The 22,324-nt window shown below is 41.2% G+C and overlaps 1 protein-coding gene across 6 annotated transcripts in view; it reads right to left on the reverse strand.

Annotated features, from left to right (window-relative positions):
* LOC125460015 (cadherin-8) overlaps positions 1–22,324 on the reverse strand; it is a 266,186-nt gene that overhangs the window by 173,444 nt on the left and 70,418 nt on the right. For all 6 annotated transcript variants that reach the window (XM_048547044.2, XM_048547045.1, XM_048547047.1 and 3 more), the window contains one exon: positions 11,501–11,795. In XM_048547044.2, the coding sequence (XP_048403001.1) occupies positions 11,501–11,795 (295 nt within the window). The remainder of the gene's footprint in view (positions 1–11,500; positions 11,796–22,324) is intronic.

Consider the following 22,324-nt stretch of genomic DNA (forward strand, 5'->3'; position numbering starts at 1 on the left):
TCTTCATGCTTGTGCTGAGCTTCACTGGAGCACTGTAGCAGGCCTGAGATAGAGATGTTGGCCAGAGAACATGGTCATGTTACAGGCAACTAAGCCTCCAGGTCGTTTTCATGGGGAGAGTATAAGTACTCTGTGAAGCAATCACCCAATCTGTGTTTCATCTCAAGACAGAGGAGGCCACATGATGAGCAGTCACTAGATTGAGTAAAGTGCTGCTTCACCTAGAAGGTGTGTCTGGGGTCTTGGATAAAGATGAGGGGGGGGGGTGGTAAATGGACAGATAAATCACCTCCCTCCGCCTCCCATCCCAACTTCACTAGAATATAAATACCACCTTTTCCCTCGATGCCAGCAGTTTTGATAGAGACACTGGGATCAAAATATTAACAAATGCTTTCTTCCCATAGATGCTACCAGACCAGCTGAGTTCCTCCAGCAACTTCTGTTTTTGTTTTCAATCTCCAGCACGTGCAGTTTTGTTTTGTTTTAATTCCCAGTGACCTGATTTTAAAAGAAAATGTGTGACTGAGTTCCAGCTGACAAAGAGGAAAACAACAGATTAGCTGGACAGCCAGTTGGGTGATAAAATTTGAGTGCTTTGCTGAAACATGCGTACATTTTACAAAGCACTACACCTGTCAAACAAATAAATTATTTATTTAATCTCCGTAAAGCACTTTTCAATGTTGGTGGCCTTGTGAAAGCTTGTGAAGTTGGGATCTTAGCTTCAGTAATGTGTGTAAGATCACTTCATTGTTCTAAATATCTTCAGTGTGGCTGTTAGAAGATGTAGCTTGGAGGTTGTTACATCCACATTTCTGTCAAGTCCTAATGCTATTTTAAAAATCAAAAGAACTGCAGATACTGTAAATCAGAAATGAAAACAGAAATTGCTGAATAAGCTCAGCAGATCTGGCAGCATCTGTGGAGAGAAATCCGAATTAATGTTTCGGTCACTGCAGTTCTATGGAAGGTTCACTTGACCTGAAATATTAACTCTGATTTCTCTATTACTGAATCTGGATGTAGCTGAGAAGGCAAACACTTTGCTGAAGCGTCTTGTCTTCAGCCAGCACCTTTTTTCTCCTGGAATCTCGATTGTTGTGACGCTGAATTAGAAGCTCCCTGACCATTCCTTTGATATTTTAACCTACCTATTTGCACACCTCTAGAGCAGGTCAGATTTGAATCTAGGCCTCCTGGATCAGATGTAGGGACATTACCATTGTGTTACAAGACCCCGAATGACTAATTTATACTCTGCACTCTTCCAACATATTTCTACTGATTGTTAATTGTATGTTAATTTTATGGTTAAGACGCATTGGCATAGTGCAGAATTTAATTCAATACCTAGAACTCTTACAAAGATAAACAGTCCTCAAAATGAAACTTAAATTGTGAAATTAAACAAGGCTTCCTTTTGAGATTTTGACTTTTTGTTACAACGCTCCTTCAAGATACTTTCTCATCTGAAAATGGCTCTATTTTGATTTGATCAGTTACCTTTTAAAGTTAACGAATAGAGACCACTGGGATGTTGGTTTGGCAATATATAATGCTGTATCTTGTGAATAAACCCATTATCAAGAAAAGGATTTGTGTCCAGTTTCAGTCTTCACATTCCAGTTTGGAATCTGTTCACTACTATTTATTACTTTCATTATCTGCTTCCATGTCCATTAATTTAGATGATTTGTGTGGTTGATCTGTACAAGATGCTTAAAATGATAAAGGATTCAGTAGCACATTCAGAGAGAAAATATTTAATCAGACGGGAAAATCCACAATGAGATGCAATGTTCAAATTACAACTCAAGGAATTTTGCAACACTGTCCTCTGCAGAGCTGTAACAAGTTAAATATTCGACTCTTTTTGTTAGATAATGATGGGAAAAGATGAAGTCTCTTGCGGTGCAATGGTAGCATTCCGAAGTAGTGCCCACATTCCATGGATGAATTAATTTAAAAAGAAAATGAAATAAAGACAAATAGTTGGGCTTGCAATCTGTTGTGATTTAATGGATAATGGAACAGCTTGGAAGAGTGAAATGAGTTCCACTTTGTTCTGCCTTATCATTGCCAGTAGATCCTGAAGATAACCACACATTTGAACTCTAAGCAAATATTTCCTTCTGACTTTATCCTTCCCCCGTTATCAACCTCCTCAACACCTACCTATTTCTTTGAGTAAATTGTGAGTCATCTGCCCAAATTCTCATGTTCCTTTGTGCATATACGGCAACCTATGAGATCCCTCAATGTCTTGCTGCCTTAAAGGGAGAGAGTAAGAGTGTATTTTTGAAAGAGAACCATTGGAAAATTGCCTCAAGAGTGTCAGAGCTCTGCACTGTCAGATTGTTTCAGAATAATGAACCGATATTCGCAGAACACACGTTCCCTCCATCAAGGGGAGCATTGTGAATGAGTTTCCCCTCCTTTGTCCAAGGACATTGAGGGTCATGTATTGCTTCTAGTCACAGCTTCAATTACCTGAGTTTGTTCAACACGCAGGGAACTGGAAATGAATGAAAGGCGCTGGAAAATATGACCATGGGAATGCTGGTAAAACCAGAACTTGGCTATCAAACAAATTATTTAGCAGTAACAGAGAAACTGATATTGTAAAGCTCAACATGCAAATGTTTGTTTATTTTGCAACTGGGTGTTTTATCCCCCTGAAGCTACAACATTTTATTGTTAGCCTGGACCAATTGGCTGGACTGTTGTCACTATAACCTGGGTTTAAAAAGTGCAGCATGTTTGTTGTCTCCTGGAAATGAATAGTTTTTGATAAAATATTGAAAAGATGCTAAAACACTTTTCAAGGCAGTCCTCTCACCTTTGCCACTAGTGTAAATATTCGTTGGGGCTTTGTTTGTGTGTAATAGACTGACAAATCTATAAGGGTTTGTAGCACACAATATAAACCGTGTAACAGTAGAAACTTAATTAAATATTGACTATTTAATGATTTTAATTTGTTCACATTCACCAATAAAAGTCACAGTGAAAGTGTTGTGAGGGGCTGCCTTTTCTGAAGGCTGTTCTGTAATTGTCCTCCCTCCTGTCTCCTTTTGTCAATGATTCCCTCTGTGACTTTAGGTACAAAATGTCATATATTAAACATATAACAGCCACATCAATGGCACAACCGTAACGTGCCTTGAATCACTGTGAACAGCACATAGTGAAACCATTTGGGGTTGCACTGGCCAGCAGGGAAACTGAGAATGAGCAGGAGATCTTGCAGTGCAATGTCAGCATCCCAATTGCTGGACCAGAAACAAGTTCAAGTTCCACTTTGGGGAGTTAAGAGACTTTATTTACAAGTTCTTGCCAGGAGCTTTCAGGACAGAGAAAGGATGGAGGAAAAAGTAATCAGACGTTAGGTAAAGAAGGACTTAGGCAGAAGGTGGATATGAAATAAGTGACAACTTGCATTCAACTAGTACCTTTAATTTAGTAAAGCATCCATGGTGGAAAATATTGACCAAGCTAAATCAGTAAATATTAGGACGCATAATCAATAATGTGCTCCAAAGTAAAGTCTTTAAGTGATGTCAGAAGATGTAGGCAGAGAAATTTAAAGAGAATTCCAAAACTGCGAGCTAATGACATAACAGTGGATGAAAAAAAGTCAGGACATGAAAGAGAAAATAAACATGAGAGAGAAGATGGAGAAGAAAGCAGACTTGTGAAAGAGACAGTAAAAGGAAGGAGACATTGAGGGAAAGATTACAAGATGCCAGAAAACAGAGAAATGGAATGAAAACAAGATTTATAGCGCTTGTTTATTACAGCTCATACTGTATATGTTTGAGATAATTTTCTCTTTCGCACTGCTGGAGAGCTTTGCCAAAGAACTGTGGGTTGCAATTTCAATAAACACGTTTAAAACAGGAAAATCCACAGGCTAAAACGTCTGCCTGCAATCATTTTGGCGGAAGATTAGAAATGATTAAAAAGAATTATTTCAGCTCCCAGTGATTTGTACAGCCATAGCAAAATTAGTCAATATTTACAGCTAGAGGACAACTTCCAGGCCAGGGCACTGCTGGCAGGGGAGAATTTGTGTAGATAATTAAAACTGTAAAGAGACTGTGTGTTACATGTTTGACTCCACAGTGAAAAATAATGTGACATATGTTTTTACAGCAAGAAACTCATTCGTTAAAAAGGTCAAGCACTGCATTAAACTGATTCTTCGATGCAATCATCGCAAAACTCATTGGGGCCATAATCATTTTTACATAAAGCAACTTCCTGGCTTATTTTTTGATTGTGCATTAGAATGGATCAGGAGTTTTCCTGAGCAAAATGACTGACTGTGTCTCCATCTGAGATACTTTCAAAGCCAGCCCAGACAGAAGTATGAAGGTCTGCTGTTGTAAAGCTTTTACGTGTATTGAGTTTTGCATGCCAAGGAAAGAGATATTGGCTAGGCTGATCCATTTTTTTTTTAAGCCTCCTACCACATTGGAATTATACCTCCACCCACCTGACCTTCATTCACCCACTCTCATGAATCATCCTTCCTGAAAATTCTCTACCAGAAACTTGTGAATTTTCACCTCCCTCAGTTCATTTCCTTTCCACAAGGAAAACGATTGAAACCTCTCGTCTAACTGCTTTACCTTACTACCGATTCCTTTGGCCAGGATCTTACCCCCACCCCCCATCTACCACACTCCTTTTATCATGCCCAGTTCTCCCCTCCCTATTGTCTTTCTAGATCTTTTCATTTCCCATTTGTAGGTGATGACCTAGTGTTTTTATCACTGGACTGTTAATCCAGAAGTCCAGGCAATGTTCTGGGGACCCAGGTTAGAATGCCACCATGGCAAATGGTAGAATTTGAATTCAGTGAAAATCTGAATTCAAGAGCCTAATGATGAAAATGGAAACATTGTGCATTGTCAATTATCTTAAAAATGTATCTGGATCGCTAAATTTCTTTAGGGAAATAAACTACCATCCTTACCTGGTCTGGCTTACATGTCACTCCAGACCTGCATCAAGGTAGTTGACTCTTAACTGCTTTTTGGGCAATTAGACATGCTGCTCACATCCCATGAACGAATGAAAGAAAAGAACTGAAATTACACTAGCCACAGCAATTGCTCTGCTCCTCTCTCTTGCTCCCTTATGCACTGTTTCTCAGGTCCAACCTAATAGTGTCATCAACTCTGTTGTTATCTGGCGTGCTGACCTCTCCCTAGCCACATGCTAACTCTCTGAAACTTCCTACCACCAGCCCCTGAACACTAACTTTACGATCAAGCAAGCTTTAAACTATCTGCTCGTGGACTGAGACTGCCCTCACCTCCTTTCTTGACCTTTAAGTTCTTTATCTCCTATCCCAAATAGCCTGCTTCCATTTTTATTCCCCAAGATCTAGAGTGGGATGCTCCAATTAGACCCAGCGCTTCATGCTTCTCCTGCCCCACCAACTTACACATGGACTCAGATGATTACAGGAAAGGAAGAGGTCATTCAGCCCATTGTGTCCAAGATAACAATGTGTGGAGCTGGATGAACACAGCAGGCCAAGCAGCATCTTAGGAGCACAAAAGCTGACGTTTCGGGCCTAGACCATTCATCAGAAAAGTGCTGGTTAACAAAATTCTGACTACTCTCATCCCATTTCCAGCTCTTGGCTTATAGCCCACCATCCCTGTGGCAAGCAAAGCGTGCATTGCAATGCTGTTTAAATATTATGAGACTTTCTGATTCAACCAACTTTTCAAACGGTGAGATCCAGACTCCAGAAAAGAAATTCTGACCAACTCTCCACTTAGCTTTCCATTTTTTTTGCAGTACATCTGTGTTGCTAGTTTAGTCATCCCACTAATGATGGAAAAATTGCTTTCCTATCCACCCTGACCATGTCCTTCACAACCTAATGCTGCTCTATCAGGTCTCCTCTCAATCTTCATTATTCCAAGGAAAACAACCCCAGCCCATCTAAACTTGTCTCATAACTCAAACCATCCTGCCAAGGTAGCATGTTGGTAAATTTACTTTGTACCCTCTCAACCTCAAACTCATCCTTTCTTCATTGAGGTGAAAAGAGCTGCATGCAGTACTCCAGTTGACATCTAATCAGTGTTTTGTACAGTTCTGTCATAAGCTCCTTGTCCTTTATATTCTATGCCATGGCTTGTAAAGACAAGTATCCTGTATACTTTCTTAGCATCTTATTGACCTGCCCTACTACCCTTAGCGAGCACTGATATACAGCAAGGATCCCTGTGATCATCGGTACTTTTCACGGTCTTAATGTTCAAAGTTTAATTATTGCCTGTTAGCCTACTCCCAGTGCATAGCCTACACTCTTCCAGATCAATTCCACTTGCCACTCTTCTACCTATCTGACAAGTTCATCAACATTCCTCTGCAGGTTATCGTTATCCTTGTCTCTATCACTCTACCAGGTTTTCTACAATCCACCAACATTTTAATCACATCCCCTAAATTTAAGTCTAAATCATTCAGGTACACCAAAAACAACAAAACCACTTGCACTGAGCCCTGCAGAACCCCACTGGAAACCGACTTCCGGTCAGAGAAGCATCCCTCTATTGTTACTGTCTGTTTCTTGTCTCTCAGCCAATTTTTAATTTAATATATAATTTGCTTCTTTTCCCACAAGTTCTTACACTCTGTTCCAGTTCAGTCACGAGGGACCTCATAAAAATCCTTTCTAAAGTATGTGTAGACAGCAACAAATCGGCTGTTATAATCAACATTTCTTGTTAGCTCCTCAAAAAGAAAATCAATCATACTTGTCAAACACAACTTTCATTTAACAAATCTAAGCTGACTATCCCTGTTTAATCTGTGTCCCTTCAAGTACAGATGTATTCTGTTCCTCAGAATTCTTTCTAAGAACTTCTTCACTATCAAGTTTAAAATGACTAGCTTGTAATTTAAGGTCTATCACTTTCTTCCTTTTCTTAACAATGGGACATACGGGCAGCCCTTCATTCTTTGACACCACATCTGAGACAAGAAAGGACTGAATAGTTACATCCTGGACCCCTGATATCTCGTCCCTTGCCTCCCTTAACATCCTGGAATATATTTCCTCTGGGTCTATGGCTTTATCCACTTCTATTATGTCCTCGCTCTGACTGATTATTTCTTCTAATATTTCCCAGGCCTCTGCCTTGAAATCTATATCGGATTGTCCTTTTCCACTATGAAGACTGGCACAAAGTTTCCATTGAGGACAGTGCCCACATCTCTGTTCCCCATACAGACTATGTGTACAGTCCCTAATGATCATATTCTTCCCCTAGTATTTAAAAACCTCTTTGCATTTCCTTTTATTCTATCTGCCAATACCTTCTCATGGATTCTCTTAGATTTCCTAATTTCCCTTGTAAGATCCCCTGCCCTCTTTATATTTCACAAGGGGCTCTGCTGTATTGGGTGCTTTGTATCTGCCATAAGCTGCTTTTTCCCCCCTTAATCCTAAACTATATGTCCCTTAGCATTTAAGGTTCTTCACACCTGAACCCACCTCTGCTTCCACTGGAATATATTTGCTCAGTACTCTCTATTTCCTCCATGAATGCATCCCACTGCTCAGGCACAGTTTCATCTGCAAGGTATTTCTCCCAGCTCACTTGGGCCAAACTGTATCTTTTCTTACAATAGTTAGCCTTTCCCTGCTCAGAACTTTTATTTCTGGCCCTCTTTCAACAATGCATTCTCCCCTTATTCAATCTCTTCTGATCTACTTCCTGATTCTTCTGATGCTCTCAATCACTGCAAGCACTTTCCAGCTTCCTGCCCTCCCTTTGCACCTCCATCCCTCATCAGTAACAGTACACAGGGGTGGCACAGTGTCTCAGTGGTTAGCACTGCTGCCTAACAGCGTCAAGGACCAATTTTCCATTCCACCTTCCAGTGGCTGTCCATGTGGAGTTTGAACATTCTCCCTGTGTCTGTGTAGGCTTACTCCAGGGGCACTAGTTTCCTACCACAGTCCAAAGAGGTGCATGTTAGTTAGATTGGCCATGCTAAATTGCCCATAGCCTGCACATCCCTGGACGCTATGTGGATTAGCCATGGGAAATGCAACATTAAAATGATAGGTAGGGAGTTCGGTCTGAGTGGGATGCTCTTTGGAGGGTTGGTGTGGACTCAATAGGCTGTATGGCCTGCTTCCACACTGTAGGGATTCTGTTGTTATGAAATATTACGATCTTTAACACAAAGATTGAAGAGTCAGAAATAGGACATCATTGTTTGTAATAGTTCTCTTCAAAGATCCTTTTTTTTCTCTACCTGTCTAGATCTGCCACTTCTAAGTAATCTTTAAAGGCTGTACCTTTTCATTTTTCTGTATATTTGATCATGGACTATAATAGTTAAAGGACTCTTTCAACAGCCAATTATTGTTGAAGGATTATTGTACATTCTAAAAGCAAAACACTCATTGTTAGTATTGTTTACACAGCTGTTTGTACCAGCAATCGGGAAAGGTCTAATTACAGACCAGCTGAAACCAGTGGGTATGTCTGAATGGAACTTCAGCCAACAATAAATTGCTGATCAGCCTGGAAACTAGTGGATATTTCCTGCCAATGATGGGAAAAACCTCGGTAGAACGGAAGAACCTATAAAGGTAACACCCTTCCTCAAAAAGGAAGGGGTGCAGAAATCAAGCAAACTTTTGTCTGTTTGGTTTGACATCTATCAGGGGGAAAATGTCACTGTCTAGTAAAAAGTATGTAATAACATTTAAAAAGACATTAAAATAAAACAGAATCAGCATGGCTTCATAACAAAGTGTGGAGCTAGATGAACACAACAGGCCAAGCAGCATCTTCGGAGCACAAAGGCTGACAATTCGAGCCTAGACCCTTCTTCAGAAAAGCTTTTCTGATGAAGGGTCTAAGTCTGAAATGTCAGCTTTTGTGCTACTAACATGCTGCTTGGCCTGTTGTGTTCATCCAGCTTTGCACTTTGTTATTTCAGGAACTGCAGATGCTGGAGAATCTATTATCTCTGATCAGCATGGCTTCATAATGGGGAAATCATGCCTAAGAAATGTATTACAATTCATTTGAGGAAGTAAGAAGCAGGATAAATAAAGGGGATTAGTCGATGTAGAAGATTTGGGTTTCCAAATGGTGTTTGATAGGATACTGCACCGAAGGCTACTTAGAATGATAAAAGGCTATAGTCTGGGGAATTGTGTATTAGCATGGAAAGATTTTTGGCAATTAATTGAAGACAAAGAGGTGATAAAAGGTGCATTTTCAGCTTGACAACCTGTAACTAGCAAAGGGTCATACTGACCTGTGCTAGGACTACAATTATTTACACTCTGTTATTGACTTGTATGACGGAAGATTGTAACTACTACTATTTGATGACTAAACCATTTCTGAAAAGAGGCTTAATCAAACTTCACACTGAGTTGTCATTAAATGGTTGTTGTGGTGTGAATGTCCTTATCCTCCACAACATCATTGCGGAAAAGGTTTATTTCTGAATTAAATGTCATGTTCTATAGAAACATTCATGCCATACAATGTGCCAGGGAGTGATAATTGCCTATAGGCGAGAATCTAATTCTCGCTCCATAATGTTCAATGACATTACTATCACTGAATACCCCATTATCATTCTGGAGTAGCAACACAGACTAACATCAACAGCATGGCTCAGCCCCAGCAATGGCTAAGGTTGCTGTGAAGAACCCTCCTTCTCAAACTTTCCCCTTGCCTGAGGTTCACATTCCCTTCGGGTTATATCACTCAGTCATATATCTCTCTCCAATCAGAGAGCAGCACTATGTATTATAGGACCATGGTGGCTTTATATTTTCGAAGCATACAAGAGCAGGTCAGAGGTGAGGAATTCTGCAATGATTACCCCTTCTATCTCCTCTGTGTCTGTCTGCCATCTGCAAGGCACAAGTCAAGAGTTTGATGAAATGCTCTTCAGTTGCCTGGATGACACTCTGAATTTCAACACCGTCCAGGACAAAGTAACGCACAGTATCTGCCACCTACTACACATATATTCTTCTGGCCATTCGCCAATGCAGAATGGCAGCACTGTGTGTCTTTGTTTATACCTTCAGAACCTGTAAAACCGAGCATCTAAAAGGACAAGGACAACAGATGCATTGGAAGATGACCATCTGCAAGCTCCCCTAAACCACACACTCCCTTAATTCAGGGCTATATCAGTGTGCTGTGACTTGCACTGGGTCAAAAGCCTGCAACTCCTTCCCTAACAGCATTGTCATTGTACTTATAACCACATGGATTGTGACATCTAAAGAAGATAGCTCACCACCACTTTCTCAGCAGTAATTACAGACAGCCAATAAATGCTGGCCAAGCCAGTTACACTCCTTTCCAGTGAATGAATAAAAAATAAAATCATTTAAATTACCCCATCTTTTAACAACAAAAACCTGCATTAATAAAGAACCTTTTAGAGCTGGGAAAGATTTAAAGGCACCTCACAGGAACACTGTCACACAAAATGTGAAAACGAGTAAGAAAATGTTTGAGCAGCGAGATGATAAATTTTGAAAAACATCTGAAAGGAAAAGTGGCAGAGGCAGACAGACATAAAGGGAAATCGAGAGCTTAAGGCTAAACAAGTGATGGCAGGGCTGCCAATGGAATAATGAAGATTCACAAAAGATAAGAACTGGCAGAGCCCAAGATTTTGGAGATTTCGATCTTGGAGTCTTGGGATAGCAAAATTGATGCATGATGAAAGATCGCATCAGCTAAGACTACATTCAGTCATGTTTAGAGGAATGAAGGAGAACTGCAAAGAAACCTATAAAATTCGAATAGGACTTGATAGGGTAAACATAGCAAGGATGTTCCTGAGATTGGTCAGTAAAGAACAAGGGGGTCGCTGTCCAGGGATATGAAGTTGACCTTTTAGGATTGAGATGTGAAGGAAGTTCTCCATGCAGGGAGTGGTGAGCCTGTGGAGTTTCTTAACACTGAAAGCATTTGAGACTAAAACATTGAATGTTTTCAGGAAGTTAAATAATGTTAGGTATCTTTCTGGAGTTGAAAAGATTGAAAGGGTAGAGGGAGAAATTGGGAATATGTGATGAATTGGATTTTTGGCCATGAATGGATTGAATTGTTGAACTGATTCGAAGGGCTGAATAGCTTGCGCCTGCTCCAATTTTCTATGTTTCTAAGTTCAGTGTTGGAGTGGGTTACAGGCATCAGAAGAGGAGTTGAGGCAAACCATGGAAGGATTTGATACGGAATATGGACACTTAAAACCAAAATATTATACGAGGTAATGTAGATCAGTGAGCAGAAACAGGTGAGAATTGGGTAGATGGGATTTGGTGAACAGTGGTATTTTGAAACAGGCTCAAGTCTGTGAAAAGTACTGTTTATGACTGAGTTAACCGCCATGGAGAAGGGATGAAAAGGCACAAAGGTGATTTTACTTTGCGGTACATGAACTGGAGAACTGTGCACACACTCACCCACAGAGGACATCTCTGGCACTGTCACATGGTAAGGTTCATCTGGAAACTCAGGGGCATTGTCGTTGATGTCTTGAACCTTGATGGTGAACTCAGATGGCGGCTCTAGAGGTTTGTCGGTGTCCCTGTCAATGGCCTGTGCAGTCAGCGTGTACTCAGCCTTCTCCTCACGGTCAAGTCTCTTCATGGCATGAATGTCTCCTGTCTTGTCATTGATCATGAAGATTGTCCCAGCACCTTCGCCCGACAGGATGTACTTCACATTTCTATTTGCTAGGTCGAGATCTGTATGCAACTAGAGAAGGAATGGAGAATGAGTGTTAAAAAATGTTCTTTCTTTCTCAATATTACAATGCAATTTGCGTCCCTGTATAAAGAATTGGAAACATAGAAAATGAGAGCAGGAATAGGCCATTCAGCCCTTCAAGCCTGCTCTACCATTCAATAATTATTAATCACCCAACTCAGTACCCTGTTCACATTTTCTCCCAATACCATTTGATCCATTTCACCCTAAGTCCTCCCTGAAAAGATTTAATGTTTTGGCATCAACTAGTTTTCAACTGCAGAGAATTCCATAGGCACACCACTCTTTAGATCATGTAATTTCTCTTCATCTCAATTCTAAATGGGCTACTCTGTATCCTTGGACAGTCACCCAATGTTTTGGATTCCCCTACCATTGGGAATATCCTTTCCAAATTTACCCTGTATCGCCCTGTTAGAAATTTATAGGTTTTTGAGAGCCCCCACTTTCTGCTCAGCTCCAGTCCTAGTTGATCCGCGGGTTCTTGCCGAAATTTACAGAATATTGATTGATAGGCCTGGAAACACTGGGTGCGAAGCAGATATTTCCACCAGCAGGACAGAGTAGGACCAGAGAGTAAAGCCTCAAAATGAAGGGATAGCCTTTTGGAACTGAGATGAGGAGGAATTTAGCTCAGCCAGAAGGTGGTGAATTTGCGGAACTCAGTGCCTCAGAAGGTTGTGAAAACCAAGTCATTCAGTGTATTTAAGACAGAGAGATAAGCTGTCTTGATATAAGGGAAGCAGGGCTACAGTGAGTAGGCCATTCAGCCCTTCAGCTTGTTCCACCATTCAATGCGATCATTACAGACCTGTGGTTTAACTCCATTTACCTGATTTTGGCCCACATCTCCTCACATCTTTGCTTAACAAAATGTATCTCGGATTTAAAACTAAACAACTGATCTAGCTTCAAATGCCATTTGTGGACAGTGTTCCAAACATCCACTATCCTTTGTATGTAGATGTGCTTCCTATCATCCATACTGAATGGCTTGATTGTAATTTTTCTAAAATGTCCCCTGAGTTTTATAATGCCTAACCAGTCAAAGTAGTTTAACTATTCTACTTTACGTGTTTATATATTGAAGACTTCAATCAGATAATTCCTGAACATTCTAAATACTGGAGAAAACAGGCCAAATTTGTATAATCTCTCCTCACAAATTAACCCCTGAATTCGAGGTATCATTCTCGTAAACCTGTGTTGTACTCCCTCCAAAGCAATCTATCCTACTTAAGGTGTGGTCCACAGATCCATTCACAGTTCTTCAGGTTTTGTGTAACTGCAGCATAACTTTCACATCCTTTGTACTCCATCTTCTAGATAAATAAACGACAGCATTCCTTTTTTAAAAAAATTATTTTGCGGCATTTTAAAGATCTGTGCCTAAAACCCTCATGTTATTTTCAAAATCTGTTGTATTTAACTTTAAACCAAATAGAAAGTATCCTAATCTATCCTTTATTTTCTCAGACCAAAATAGTTAACCTCACACTTTTTTTACCTCAAAATTCATCTGCCTCATTTTTGTCCATTTGCTGAGTCTGTCGATATCCCTTTGTAATTTTATGCAGTCTCCTGCACTACTGACGATGCTCCCTAACTTTGTGCCATCAGCAAATTTGGATATATGATATTCTATGCCTTTATCCAAGTTGTTAGTAAATAATGTACTAACTTTTTGACAAGCGCTTGTTTGCTTCACTTAATCTGGGTTAAAGTTAAGTTCCCCATTGAAACTGCCATGCCTTTTTGGAAATTTCCTTTAATTTCTGCATTTCTACTATCCAACACTTCAGAACTGTTACTGGGACACCTGTTAGAGTTTTACTGTTCCTCAGTTCCACCCAAACAGTCTCCACTGAATGTTTTCCCCTCATTATATCCTGTCTCACCATTGAAGTAATTTTGTTTCTCACCAATAATGCTGCTCCACCTCCTGCACCACTTTCTCTGTCTGTCCTGTAAACCTTAGCATCTGGATATTTAGTTTTTAATTTCGATCATCTTGCTACCATATCTCATAAATGGCTACTATATCTTAATCCTCAGCTTGAATTTGCACCTGCAATTCATTCAATTTATTCTTTACACTCATGTGCATTCCCGCATAGAACCCTCATTTGGGTCATACGCTGTAACCTGCTCCTGGCACTGATGAATTATTCACCTGTTTATTGTTTCTCTCTTTTGGTTAAATCGACACAGACCCTCTAGTTTTACAAGCACCTCGCATAGCTGAAGTAGGATTCCTGATTCTTTACTTACTCCCTGTCCTGTAACTTGTTTTTGAAACTGTATTGACTTCTCCCAAGCCCTATGCCTATTTACTCATTTAAAGTCCCTGCGATCACCCTATTTAGGCTTTGGTTGGGATCCTGGTCCCAGATAAAGTTCAGGTGGAGCCCATCCCAATGGTACGGTTCCTTCCCGTCCTAACACTGGTACCAAAGTCCCCCTGATGGAACCTCTCTTGCTCACATCACTCCTTTGGCAATGTGTTTACTCCCCTAATATTCTTATCTCTTTGCCAATTTGCACATGGCACGGGTAATAATCCAGAGATTGTCATCTTTGCTCTTGAATTTTGTTTCTAATTTCTGACATTTCCCAAACTCTTGCCTGCTCTAGCCTATGTTGTTGATCTCAACATGGACCATAACAATTGGGTCCTTCCCCTTCCACTCCAGTATCATTTCAAACTGGTTCATGATGTCCCTTACCTTAGCACCTGGCAGGCAATACAATATGCAAACAACGTGTGATTAGGAGGCCGCTCAATCCGATTATTCCAGCAAAAAATCAAGGACATGCCTCATGGCTTCCAGTTTGCTAACGATCGTGTAGGTACTGCTAGGATAGGGCTGGACTTGCAATGTGACATGAACATGTTCCTTGATGCATTTAAGATGTGCTGCCTCTTGATCATCACAAAGAAAAATCAATAATAGACCAACCTACTCCAGGAGGCCTCCATCTTGAACCCAAGGTTCATGGTCAGAGCCTGTCAGCTATGGATACATTCATTTATCTCAGTACCACAATCTTTTCAGCTGCCTTTTAGTGACCATGAGACACGTACGATAATTGCCAAAGCAACGGTAGCCTTCAGCAAACATTGAAAATGAGCCTGAGAGTAAACAAGAGCAATGTTAGCCCATCAAATTTAAAGTCTGTGATGAAATGATCTTCTCTATTCTGCCCGACATGTGAGACACTTAGACTGGATACCAGTGTCATGCCAAGACACTCCACAGCTTTCGCTTGCCCTTAGAAGCTTCTGGAGATCAGATGGCAGGACAACATGCTAGATATTGAGATGCTCTCCTGAGCTGGCCTGCCAAATATTCACATCATGTTGAGAGGGTGACAACTGTGCCAGGCTGGGTCCTGCAGCAAGAATGCCTTGAAACTCCAATGTGTTGTCCCAGTAAAGTGTACCAAGAGAAACCTTTGGCGAAGAAAGCAGGCTTAGAACAGAGATGACCTGAGGAAATGTGCAGTTCAGTCATGTTTTAAGTTCCTTAACTATTGTCTGTCTACAAGTACTGCAGGGTACAATATAGAACAATATATACAGTTTAGAAAAATAAGTCCAGAGCGTTTCCTTTACTAGTACAGGTACAAACAAAAGAGAAAATTATGAAAACAAAGAATAAAATTGCAGTTTTCCTCAGTACCCAAAAAGCGGACTGTTTGAGAAAACAATGAGCCTTGACTGCAAGGCTCAAACACATTAGGCCTCAATGATGACATGATGTGATTCACATTAGAGAAGCAATGACATGAGTTGCAACCAGAAAACACAGGCTCTTAAAATGGGAATGAGGCTTTAAATGAGGAGAGAGGACAAAAGTAAAAACAATTTTAATGTAGAAGGTGTAAAATGTGGACTCCTTGCATAAACTCAGAAACCTACTATGTAGTCCTGATGACAAACATAGACATCTTCACCCCAGAAAACAAACAGGGAATTTAAGACTGGAGTTGATATATTTTTGGGCGAAGGACCAAAGTAAAATGTCGGTTTGATGTAAAAGTTCAGTGATTATCTTCTTGAAAAGTGGAATAGGGCTTGATGGATCAGATGACTAGCTCCTGTTTCAACTTCTATTGTCATTTGCCTCCAGAATTGAATAATGTGGTAGGGCATATCAGTGGGTAAATGTAGGTAACAATGTGGTACATATGGAACTATAGTTACCTAGATCCAGACAAATTAAATTCCCTGAAAAATATAGCGTCTGTACTTTGTATTTTTACAGGAATCCAGCATATTTAAACTTTTAGCTCACCAATTTATGGCATTCAGCATCTCAGTTGACCTTGATGAGATTTGCACCCGTGGCTTTAATGTCATTAGCTCAATTATGTCATCGCTCAGCTACTCTACAGAGAAACAAGCTCCATTTCACACGCAAACTGGTCCCTTTGAAAAAGAATCTAGAAGGCCGCTTTGATAGATCCTATGATCACTTAGGACACCGAGCTTCACATTATTGACCAAGCAACTGACAAAGCTAGCATTTATCACTAAATAATGATGCTGTGGCACTCATTCAATCTGTCACTGGCCTTAAGTATGTGTTCATTACTAATTATGAGTGCTATCCATTGAGCCAGTTAGCTGCAAGAGGATTGAAAAAAAGGAAGACAAGATTGTACACAGAGCTTATTTTTGCTATTGAGAATTTTGCATCAGTCTCAGAGCTGGACCTATTTTAATGTAGAACTCTCTCTCTTCACACATGTGCTTCAACTCAATTTTATCTCCAAAGGACACGTCCTATCGCATAACAATAATGTTTGCAACCTTTGATTGGCCTACCCTTCATTTAAGTGAGAAGTTGCCAACAAATTAATGCCAACTGTGTCAATTCTGGCAGCCTATTTGCCATTTGGCTACAGAGACATGCTGAGAAATACACAGACACTTGAAACTTACTTTAATCAAGGCTCGAATTTACAAACAATGATATACTTGTTTATAAATCAAACACTTCTTATCTTTATATGTTAACATGTTCGGGTATGTTCTTATCTACCGAGCCAGCACAGGAAGGAGATAAAAACTACATTTCTTTACCTACATAAATCCAGGCCCGTGACCTCCTAAAACCCTGTGTGGGAAGCGGTGACCCATAAACACTGTTACTGGGCGAGTAAGCCAGAACTGCAAGTTAATATTCTGTATTTGAATTCCAGCCTGGCAGATGTTTTAATTCAATATTTAATTCAATAAATAAAAATTTGCTGAATAGGAATGATGTGGCCGCTATTAATTGCTGTAAAACCGATCTGGTTCACTGTTTTCCTTTAGGCAATGACCACTGCTATCCTTACCTGGTCTGGCCTACATGGGACTCCCTAACCAGAAATTGGTCTCAACCTGAACGCAAATCCTCACTCAAACCGTAACCGTAACCCTAACCCTAACATTAAAACTAACCCTAACTCATCCCTACCTAGTCTGGTTTACATGGGACTCCCTAATCCGAACCTGAGCCCAAAACCCAATCCTAACCCAAGCCTGAATCTTAGTCCAGATCCAAAGCCATATCCTAACCCTAAGTCAAACCTAAACCCAAACCCTAACCCAAAACCTCACCTGAGCCCTAAACTGAACCCAAAACCTAATCCTAATCCTAACTCTAAACTGAACCCAAAGCCTAATGTAACCATAACCCTAACCCAAACCTGAACCATAACCTAAGGCATAATCTTAACCTAAACCCTAATGCTAACTGTAACCCGAACCTGAAGCCTAACCCTAACCATAACGTGAATCCTAACACTAATGCTGACCATTCTGGGAATAGTAAACAAATGTTGACCTTGTCAGTATTGTGTACAGCCTGTGAATGAATAAAAAGAGTCAAGGAGGTCTGAAACTTGAGGTGTAATTTTATCAGGTCCTGAATGCTTTCAGGTGCAGCTTGCTTTGTACTAGAATTAAGTGAGAGACCGATGAAGGCAATTTCAACCTTGAGAGCAATTTGGTGTACCTTTTATACAATTGTTGGGACTGAAAGAGAGAAAGTCCCACTCAGCAACAGTGAGTTGTCTATTTGGGGGTTATTGCTAGTTCTAACCTCATTAGCTACACATCTCATCTTATTAATGTTTAGTCTTCTATCTTAGCAAACATGTCAAACAAACTGAATAAAAACCACAAGAACAGCAGATGTTGTAAATCAGGAACAAAAAACAAAGTTGGTGGAAAAGCTCAGCAGGTCTGGCAACATCTGTGGAGGAGAAAATAGAGTTAATGTTCTGGGTCCAGTGACCCGTTAGGGTCACTGGACCCAGAAATGTTAACTCTGTTTTTTCTTCCACAGATGCTGCCAGACCTCCTGATCTTTTCCACCAACTTTATTTTGTTCAAGCAAACTTACTATCTACAGAATGCCATGGTGGCACAGTGGTTAGCACAGCTGCCTCACAGCACTGGAAACATTAGTTCAATTCCAGCCATGCGCCACTGTCTGGGTGGAGTTTGCACGTTCTCCCTGTGTCTGCATGGGTTTCCTTCTGGTGCTCCAGTTTCCTCCCACAGTCAAAAGATGTGCAGGTTAGGTGGGTTAGCCATGCTAAATTGGCCATCATATCCAGGGATACATAGGTTAGGTGGATTAGCCATGGAAAATGCAGGGTTATAGGTATAGGGTAGGGGGTTGAGTCTGGGTGGGATGCTCTTCGGAGAGTTGGTGTGGACTTGTTGGGCTGAATAGCCGGTTTCTATATTTTGAGGCATTCTATGCTTTCTCAACACGAAAGTCAGAGTGACTTCAGTTTGCAGCTGACCATGAATAGTCTCTATGTTGCTCAGCACCTCACTGCATGATCCACTTAGCAGCCAAATGCACTCCTCTCCCATGAGGCACATTAGTGTCTAACATTTAATAACCTCATGGCACCTTTCCATCACAGAATGCTTAGGAAGTTTAGATCCTTATTGCCGGGTGCACCAAAAGTAGCATTGAAAAGCTGCTGCAAAGACTTTCTCTGCATACAGACAGGCAGAAAACAAGCTCATGTATTGGACTTGGCTCCACCTCAGGGCTGCTCACATGCTGTCCTAGTGTTCACTCACTCATGCTCACATCATCCTTGCTTTGTCTTACATGTGAGCACTTTGGAACTTCAGACAGGCCCTATGGCTATTAGTACTGCTGTATTGATGTGCTCTTTAGCATAGACACATATACAGACTGCTTGTCAGTAGGCATCTCTTTGGTGGGTGAGTGTGGGAGTTGGCACCTTGCTTTACAGAACGCTGAATTGTCAATTTAATAGGCTCAGTGTGTGCCAACTGCATGAATAGCAAATGCTCTGCACATTTATTCAACCAAATGGCCGAGTTGGAAAGTGGTTGAGGTCTAGTCCTCAGTACAGTCAAGGAAGGAGGCATTATTGATCAGGAGGTCCCAGTACCATCAATCATTGGCACAAACCACACACAGTCCAGCAACTTGGCCAAGGTTGGCCATCCATTCAGGCTGCTCATGGTCGGAGGTTCTGCCTCAGTACGTTCCAGGCAGTGGACAACAGTCAGTTCTGCAGGGCCATCAGCAGCAGTGAGAGGAATCATATAACATCATTTGGGGAGCTGCAAAGTCAGCAACCAGGAGTTTGGTCCGCCATATTTAGGTGCTGCTCATTGAAGCCTATCAAAGTTCTGGGGCAAATACTGTACTGAAGGCCCATGCCTTGATTGTTGAGGAAGGTGTGTGGATAGTGGTATAGGATAGTGAAGGCCACTGGCAAAGGGAGCATGGAGTCAAAGCTTGGCATATGTTGAGATGGAGATAACTACAGCCATGGGGAAACTCAAAAGTTAAGAGTAGTAGGTTGGATAGTATTGGAAAGACAATGAGAGTAGGGATTATTGGCAGTGACCATCACCATGATCTCAACAGGGGACCGTAGAGGGCCAGGGTTTGGGACCATTCAGTGTGATGATGCTATTTGGGGTCAGGGAGTAGGTGGTGGCAGGGAGGATAATTAAAAGTAATGCTCACTGCACTGGGTGGAAATAGGCTGTCAAGTTCTTGCAAGATAAACGGGATGTGGGGTTTTAGATTGGTGGTGACAGGGGGAGTGCCTGACAACCAGAGGAGCTGCAAAAGGAGGGGAATATCACTTCATCATGTCATGTTAAGTGTTATGGTGCATTCTACAGAATTCAATGATAAGTTGGTTGATGATGTGCATCCAAAATCAGAAGGGCATATTACTAAAGATTTCATTTCTGTTTTTAGTCTCAGGATCTGTGTATTGCTGGCAAGCCTGCCATTTATTGTCCACCATTAGTTATCTTGAGGTGGAATTAGCGAGCTTCCTCTTTGATGGTGAAGGTGTTCCTACATTCAAGATCAGTCTCTGCAAATCACTTGGATGATTGTTCAGTAACTAGGCAGACAGTAAAATGGAATCCGGAAGTTCTTGGGGGATGCTTCTTGAATTTGATGATCTTCCCCCAATATCCCTGGCCTGGGGAATCTGTGCTCTCCGTGCTGCTTTACCAGTAGTGCCACTTCCAGTTAGTGCAGACTCAGCCTTACAATGCTACATTCACCACATTGACCTATGTCTTTGTTCATGGGGTCACATTTGAGAGCTTCCTGAAGGAACTGAGATGCATTAGTGGTTTCACCAGGAGCCAGAAGGCTCCAAGAGCACTGATCAAGAATCTCGCCAGCCATCCCAATGCAAGACCATGCCCCATCATTGCGGACAACCGAGTAATAGTGAAACACATGCATTCATAGAACTCTTCATCATTGAAGAAAAATCAAATATTTGCATTTATTTGGTACCTGAGGATGTCCCACACCTGTATTTTTATAAAGGAAATCGAGAACCTTTAAAGTATAATAGCTTTGCAATAGAGGTACAGCACATTGTCCTAGAGGGCCATAGGGATGCTCCGTCATTATGGAGAGATGACTGGTGGCGAGTTTAACCAGAGGGCCACCATGCCTCATGCAAGGGGTAAGGTTGGGAAGGCAGGACATTCATGGTTACGCTCAGCCAGGAATTGAGCCCACATTGTTGATGTCACATTACTTCACAAATCAGCCAGCCAACTGAGTTAACGAAACATCCTTCTGTTGGGAAGTATAGTGGGGCATTGTTTGCATTGATACATTACACAATGTACTAGATGAACATATCATTTGTTGTCTCCTGCTATAGTCAGAGAGGTAAATACCTACCAAAAGACTAGGAAGAACTTCCATGCTATCTTTGAGATCATGATATGAAACCACTTACATGTAACTGAGAAGGCATCTGGGATATTAATTAGTTTTTTTAAAAATTCATTCATGGGTCGTGGTCATCAGTGGCTGGATCAGCACTTATAGCCCATCCTTAGTTATCCATACACTGAGTTGCTTACAAGGTCATTTCAATGGGCAGTTAAAAGTCACTTGTGTGTGGGGAGTCTCATGTAAGCCAGACTGGGTAAGGCAGCAAGTTTTCTTCCCTTCAAAACATTTTGTAAATACCCATTTGTTTTAATAAACTGTTACATCATTACCATTAGGCTCGCTTTTATATTCAGAGGGTTTGCAGCCCAATGGTATCAATGTTGACTTCACAAGCTTCAAAATCTCCCCTCCCCCAACCACACCCCAAAACCAACTCAGCTGGCCCCTGCCTCCCTAACCTATCTTTCCTCCCACCTCTAGCCCCAACCCCATCTCCTACCCATTAACCTCATCCCGCCTCCTTGACATATCTGTCCTCCCTGGACCAACCTATCCTAAACTCACTTTTATTGGCTCTAACCCCACCTCTTTGACCTGTCTGCCTCTTCTCGCCCTATCTTCTCCTTTATCCATCTTCTATCCGCATCCCCCTCTCTCCCTATTTATTTCAGAATCCTTTTCAAAAGAAGGGTCTCGACCCGAAACATCAACTTTCCTGCTCCTCTGATGCTGCTTGGCCTGCTGTGTTCATCCAGCTTCACACTGTGTTATCTCTTGAAAATTCGCCAGTTACCATGGTGGGATGTGAACACTTACATACAACACCTTGATCTGGGGCTCTGAATTACCTACCCAGTGACATTACCACTGCCTCTGCGCACACCTAACCCAGTGCAAAGGGGGCAATGGAGATTGCAACTCTCCTTCAGTACTGGACAGGTCCAGACAATCACTAGGATTTTCTGCTCAAATTTCTGGTAAGAATATCAGAAAAGGAGTGGGCCATTCAACCCATTAATCCTACCTAAGCATTCATGGCTGATCAAATATTTCAATGGCTGTTACCCATTCCATCCCCACAACCTTGTTGTCATTGTTAATCAGTGTAGTGTTTTGAACCAGGTGGATCATATTAACTAGGAGATCCTTGATTGGGGTCGTTAACCTGAGACAATCAGGAAGTTCTGGCTGACCGATATAAACAAAAGATTCAGAGAGCCTCTTGACTTCAGGGATTATTTCTGAGCTGGCTGAACTCGGGCATCACACTATGATTTGGCGCTGGGATACCAACCTCTG

The sequence above is a fragment of the Stegostoma tigrinum genome, chromosome 16 (assembly GCF_030684315.1).
Source record: "Stegostoma tigrinum isolate sSteTig4 chromosome 16, sSteTig4.hap1, whole genome shotgun sequence".
NCBI lineage: Eukaryota > Metazoa > Chordata > Chondrichthyes > Orectolobiformes > Stegostomatidae > Stegostoma > Stegostoma tigrinum.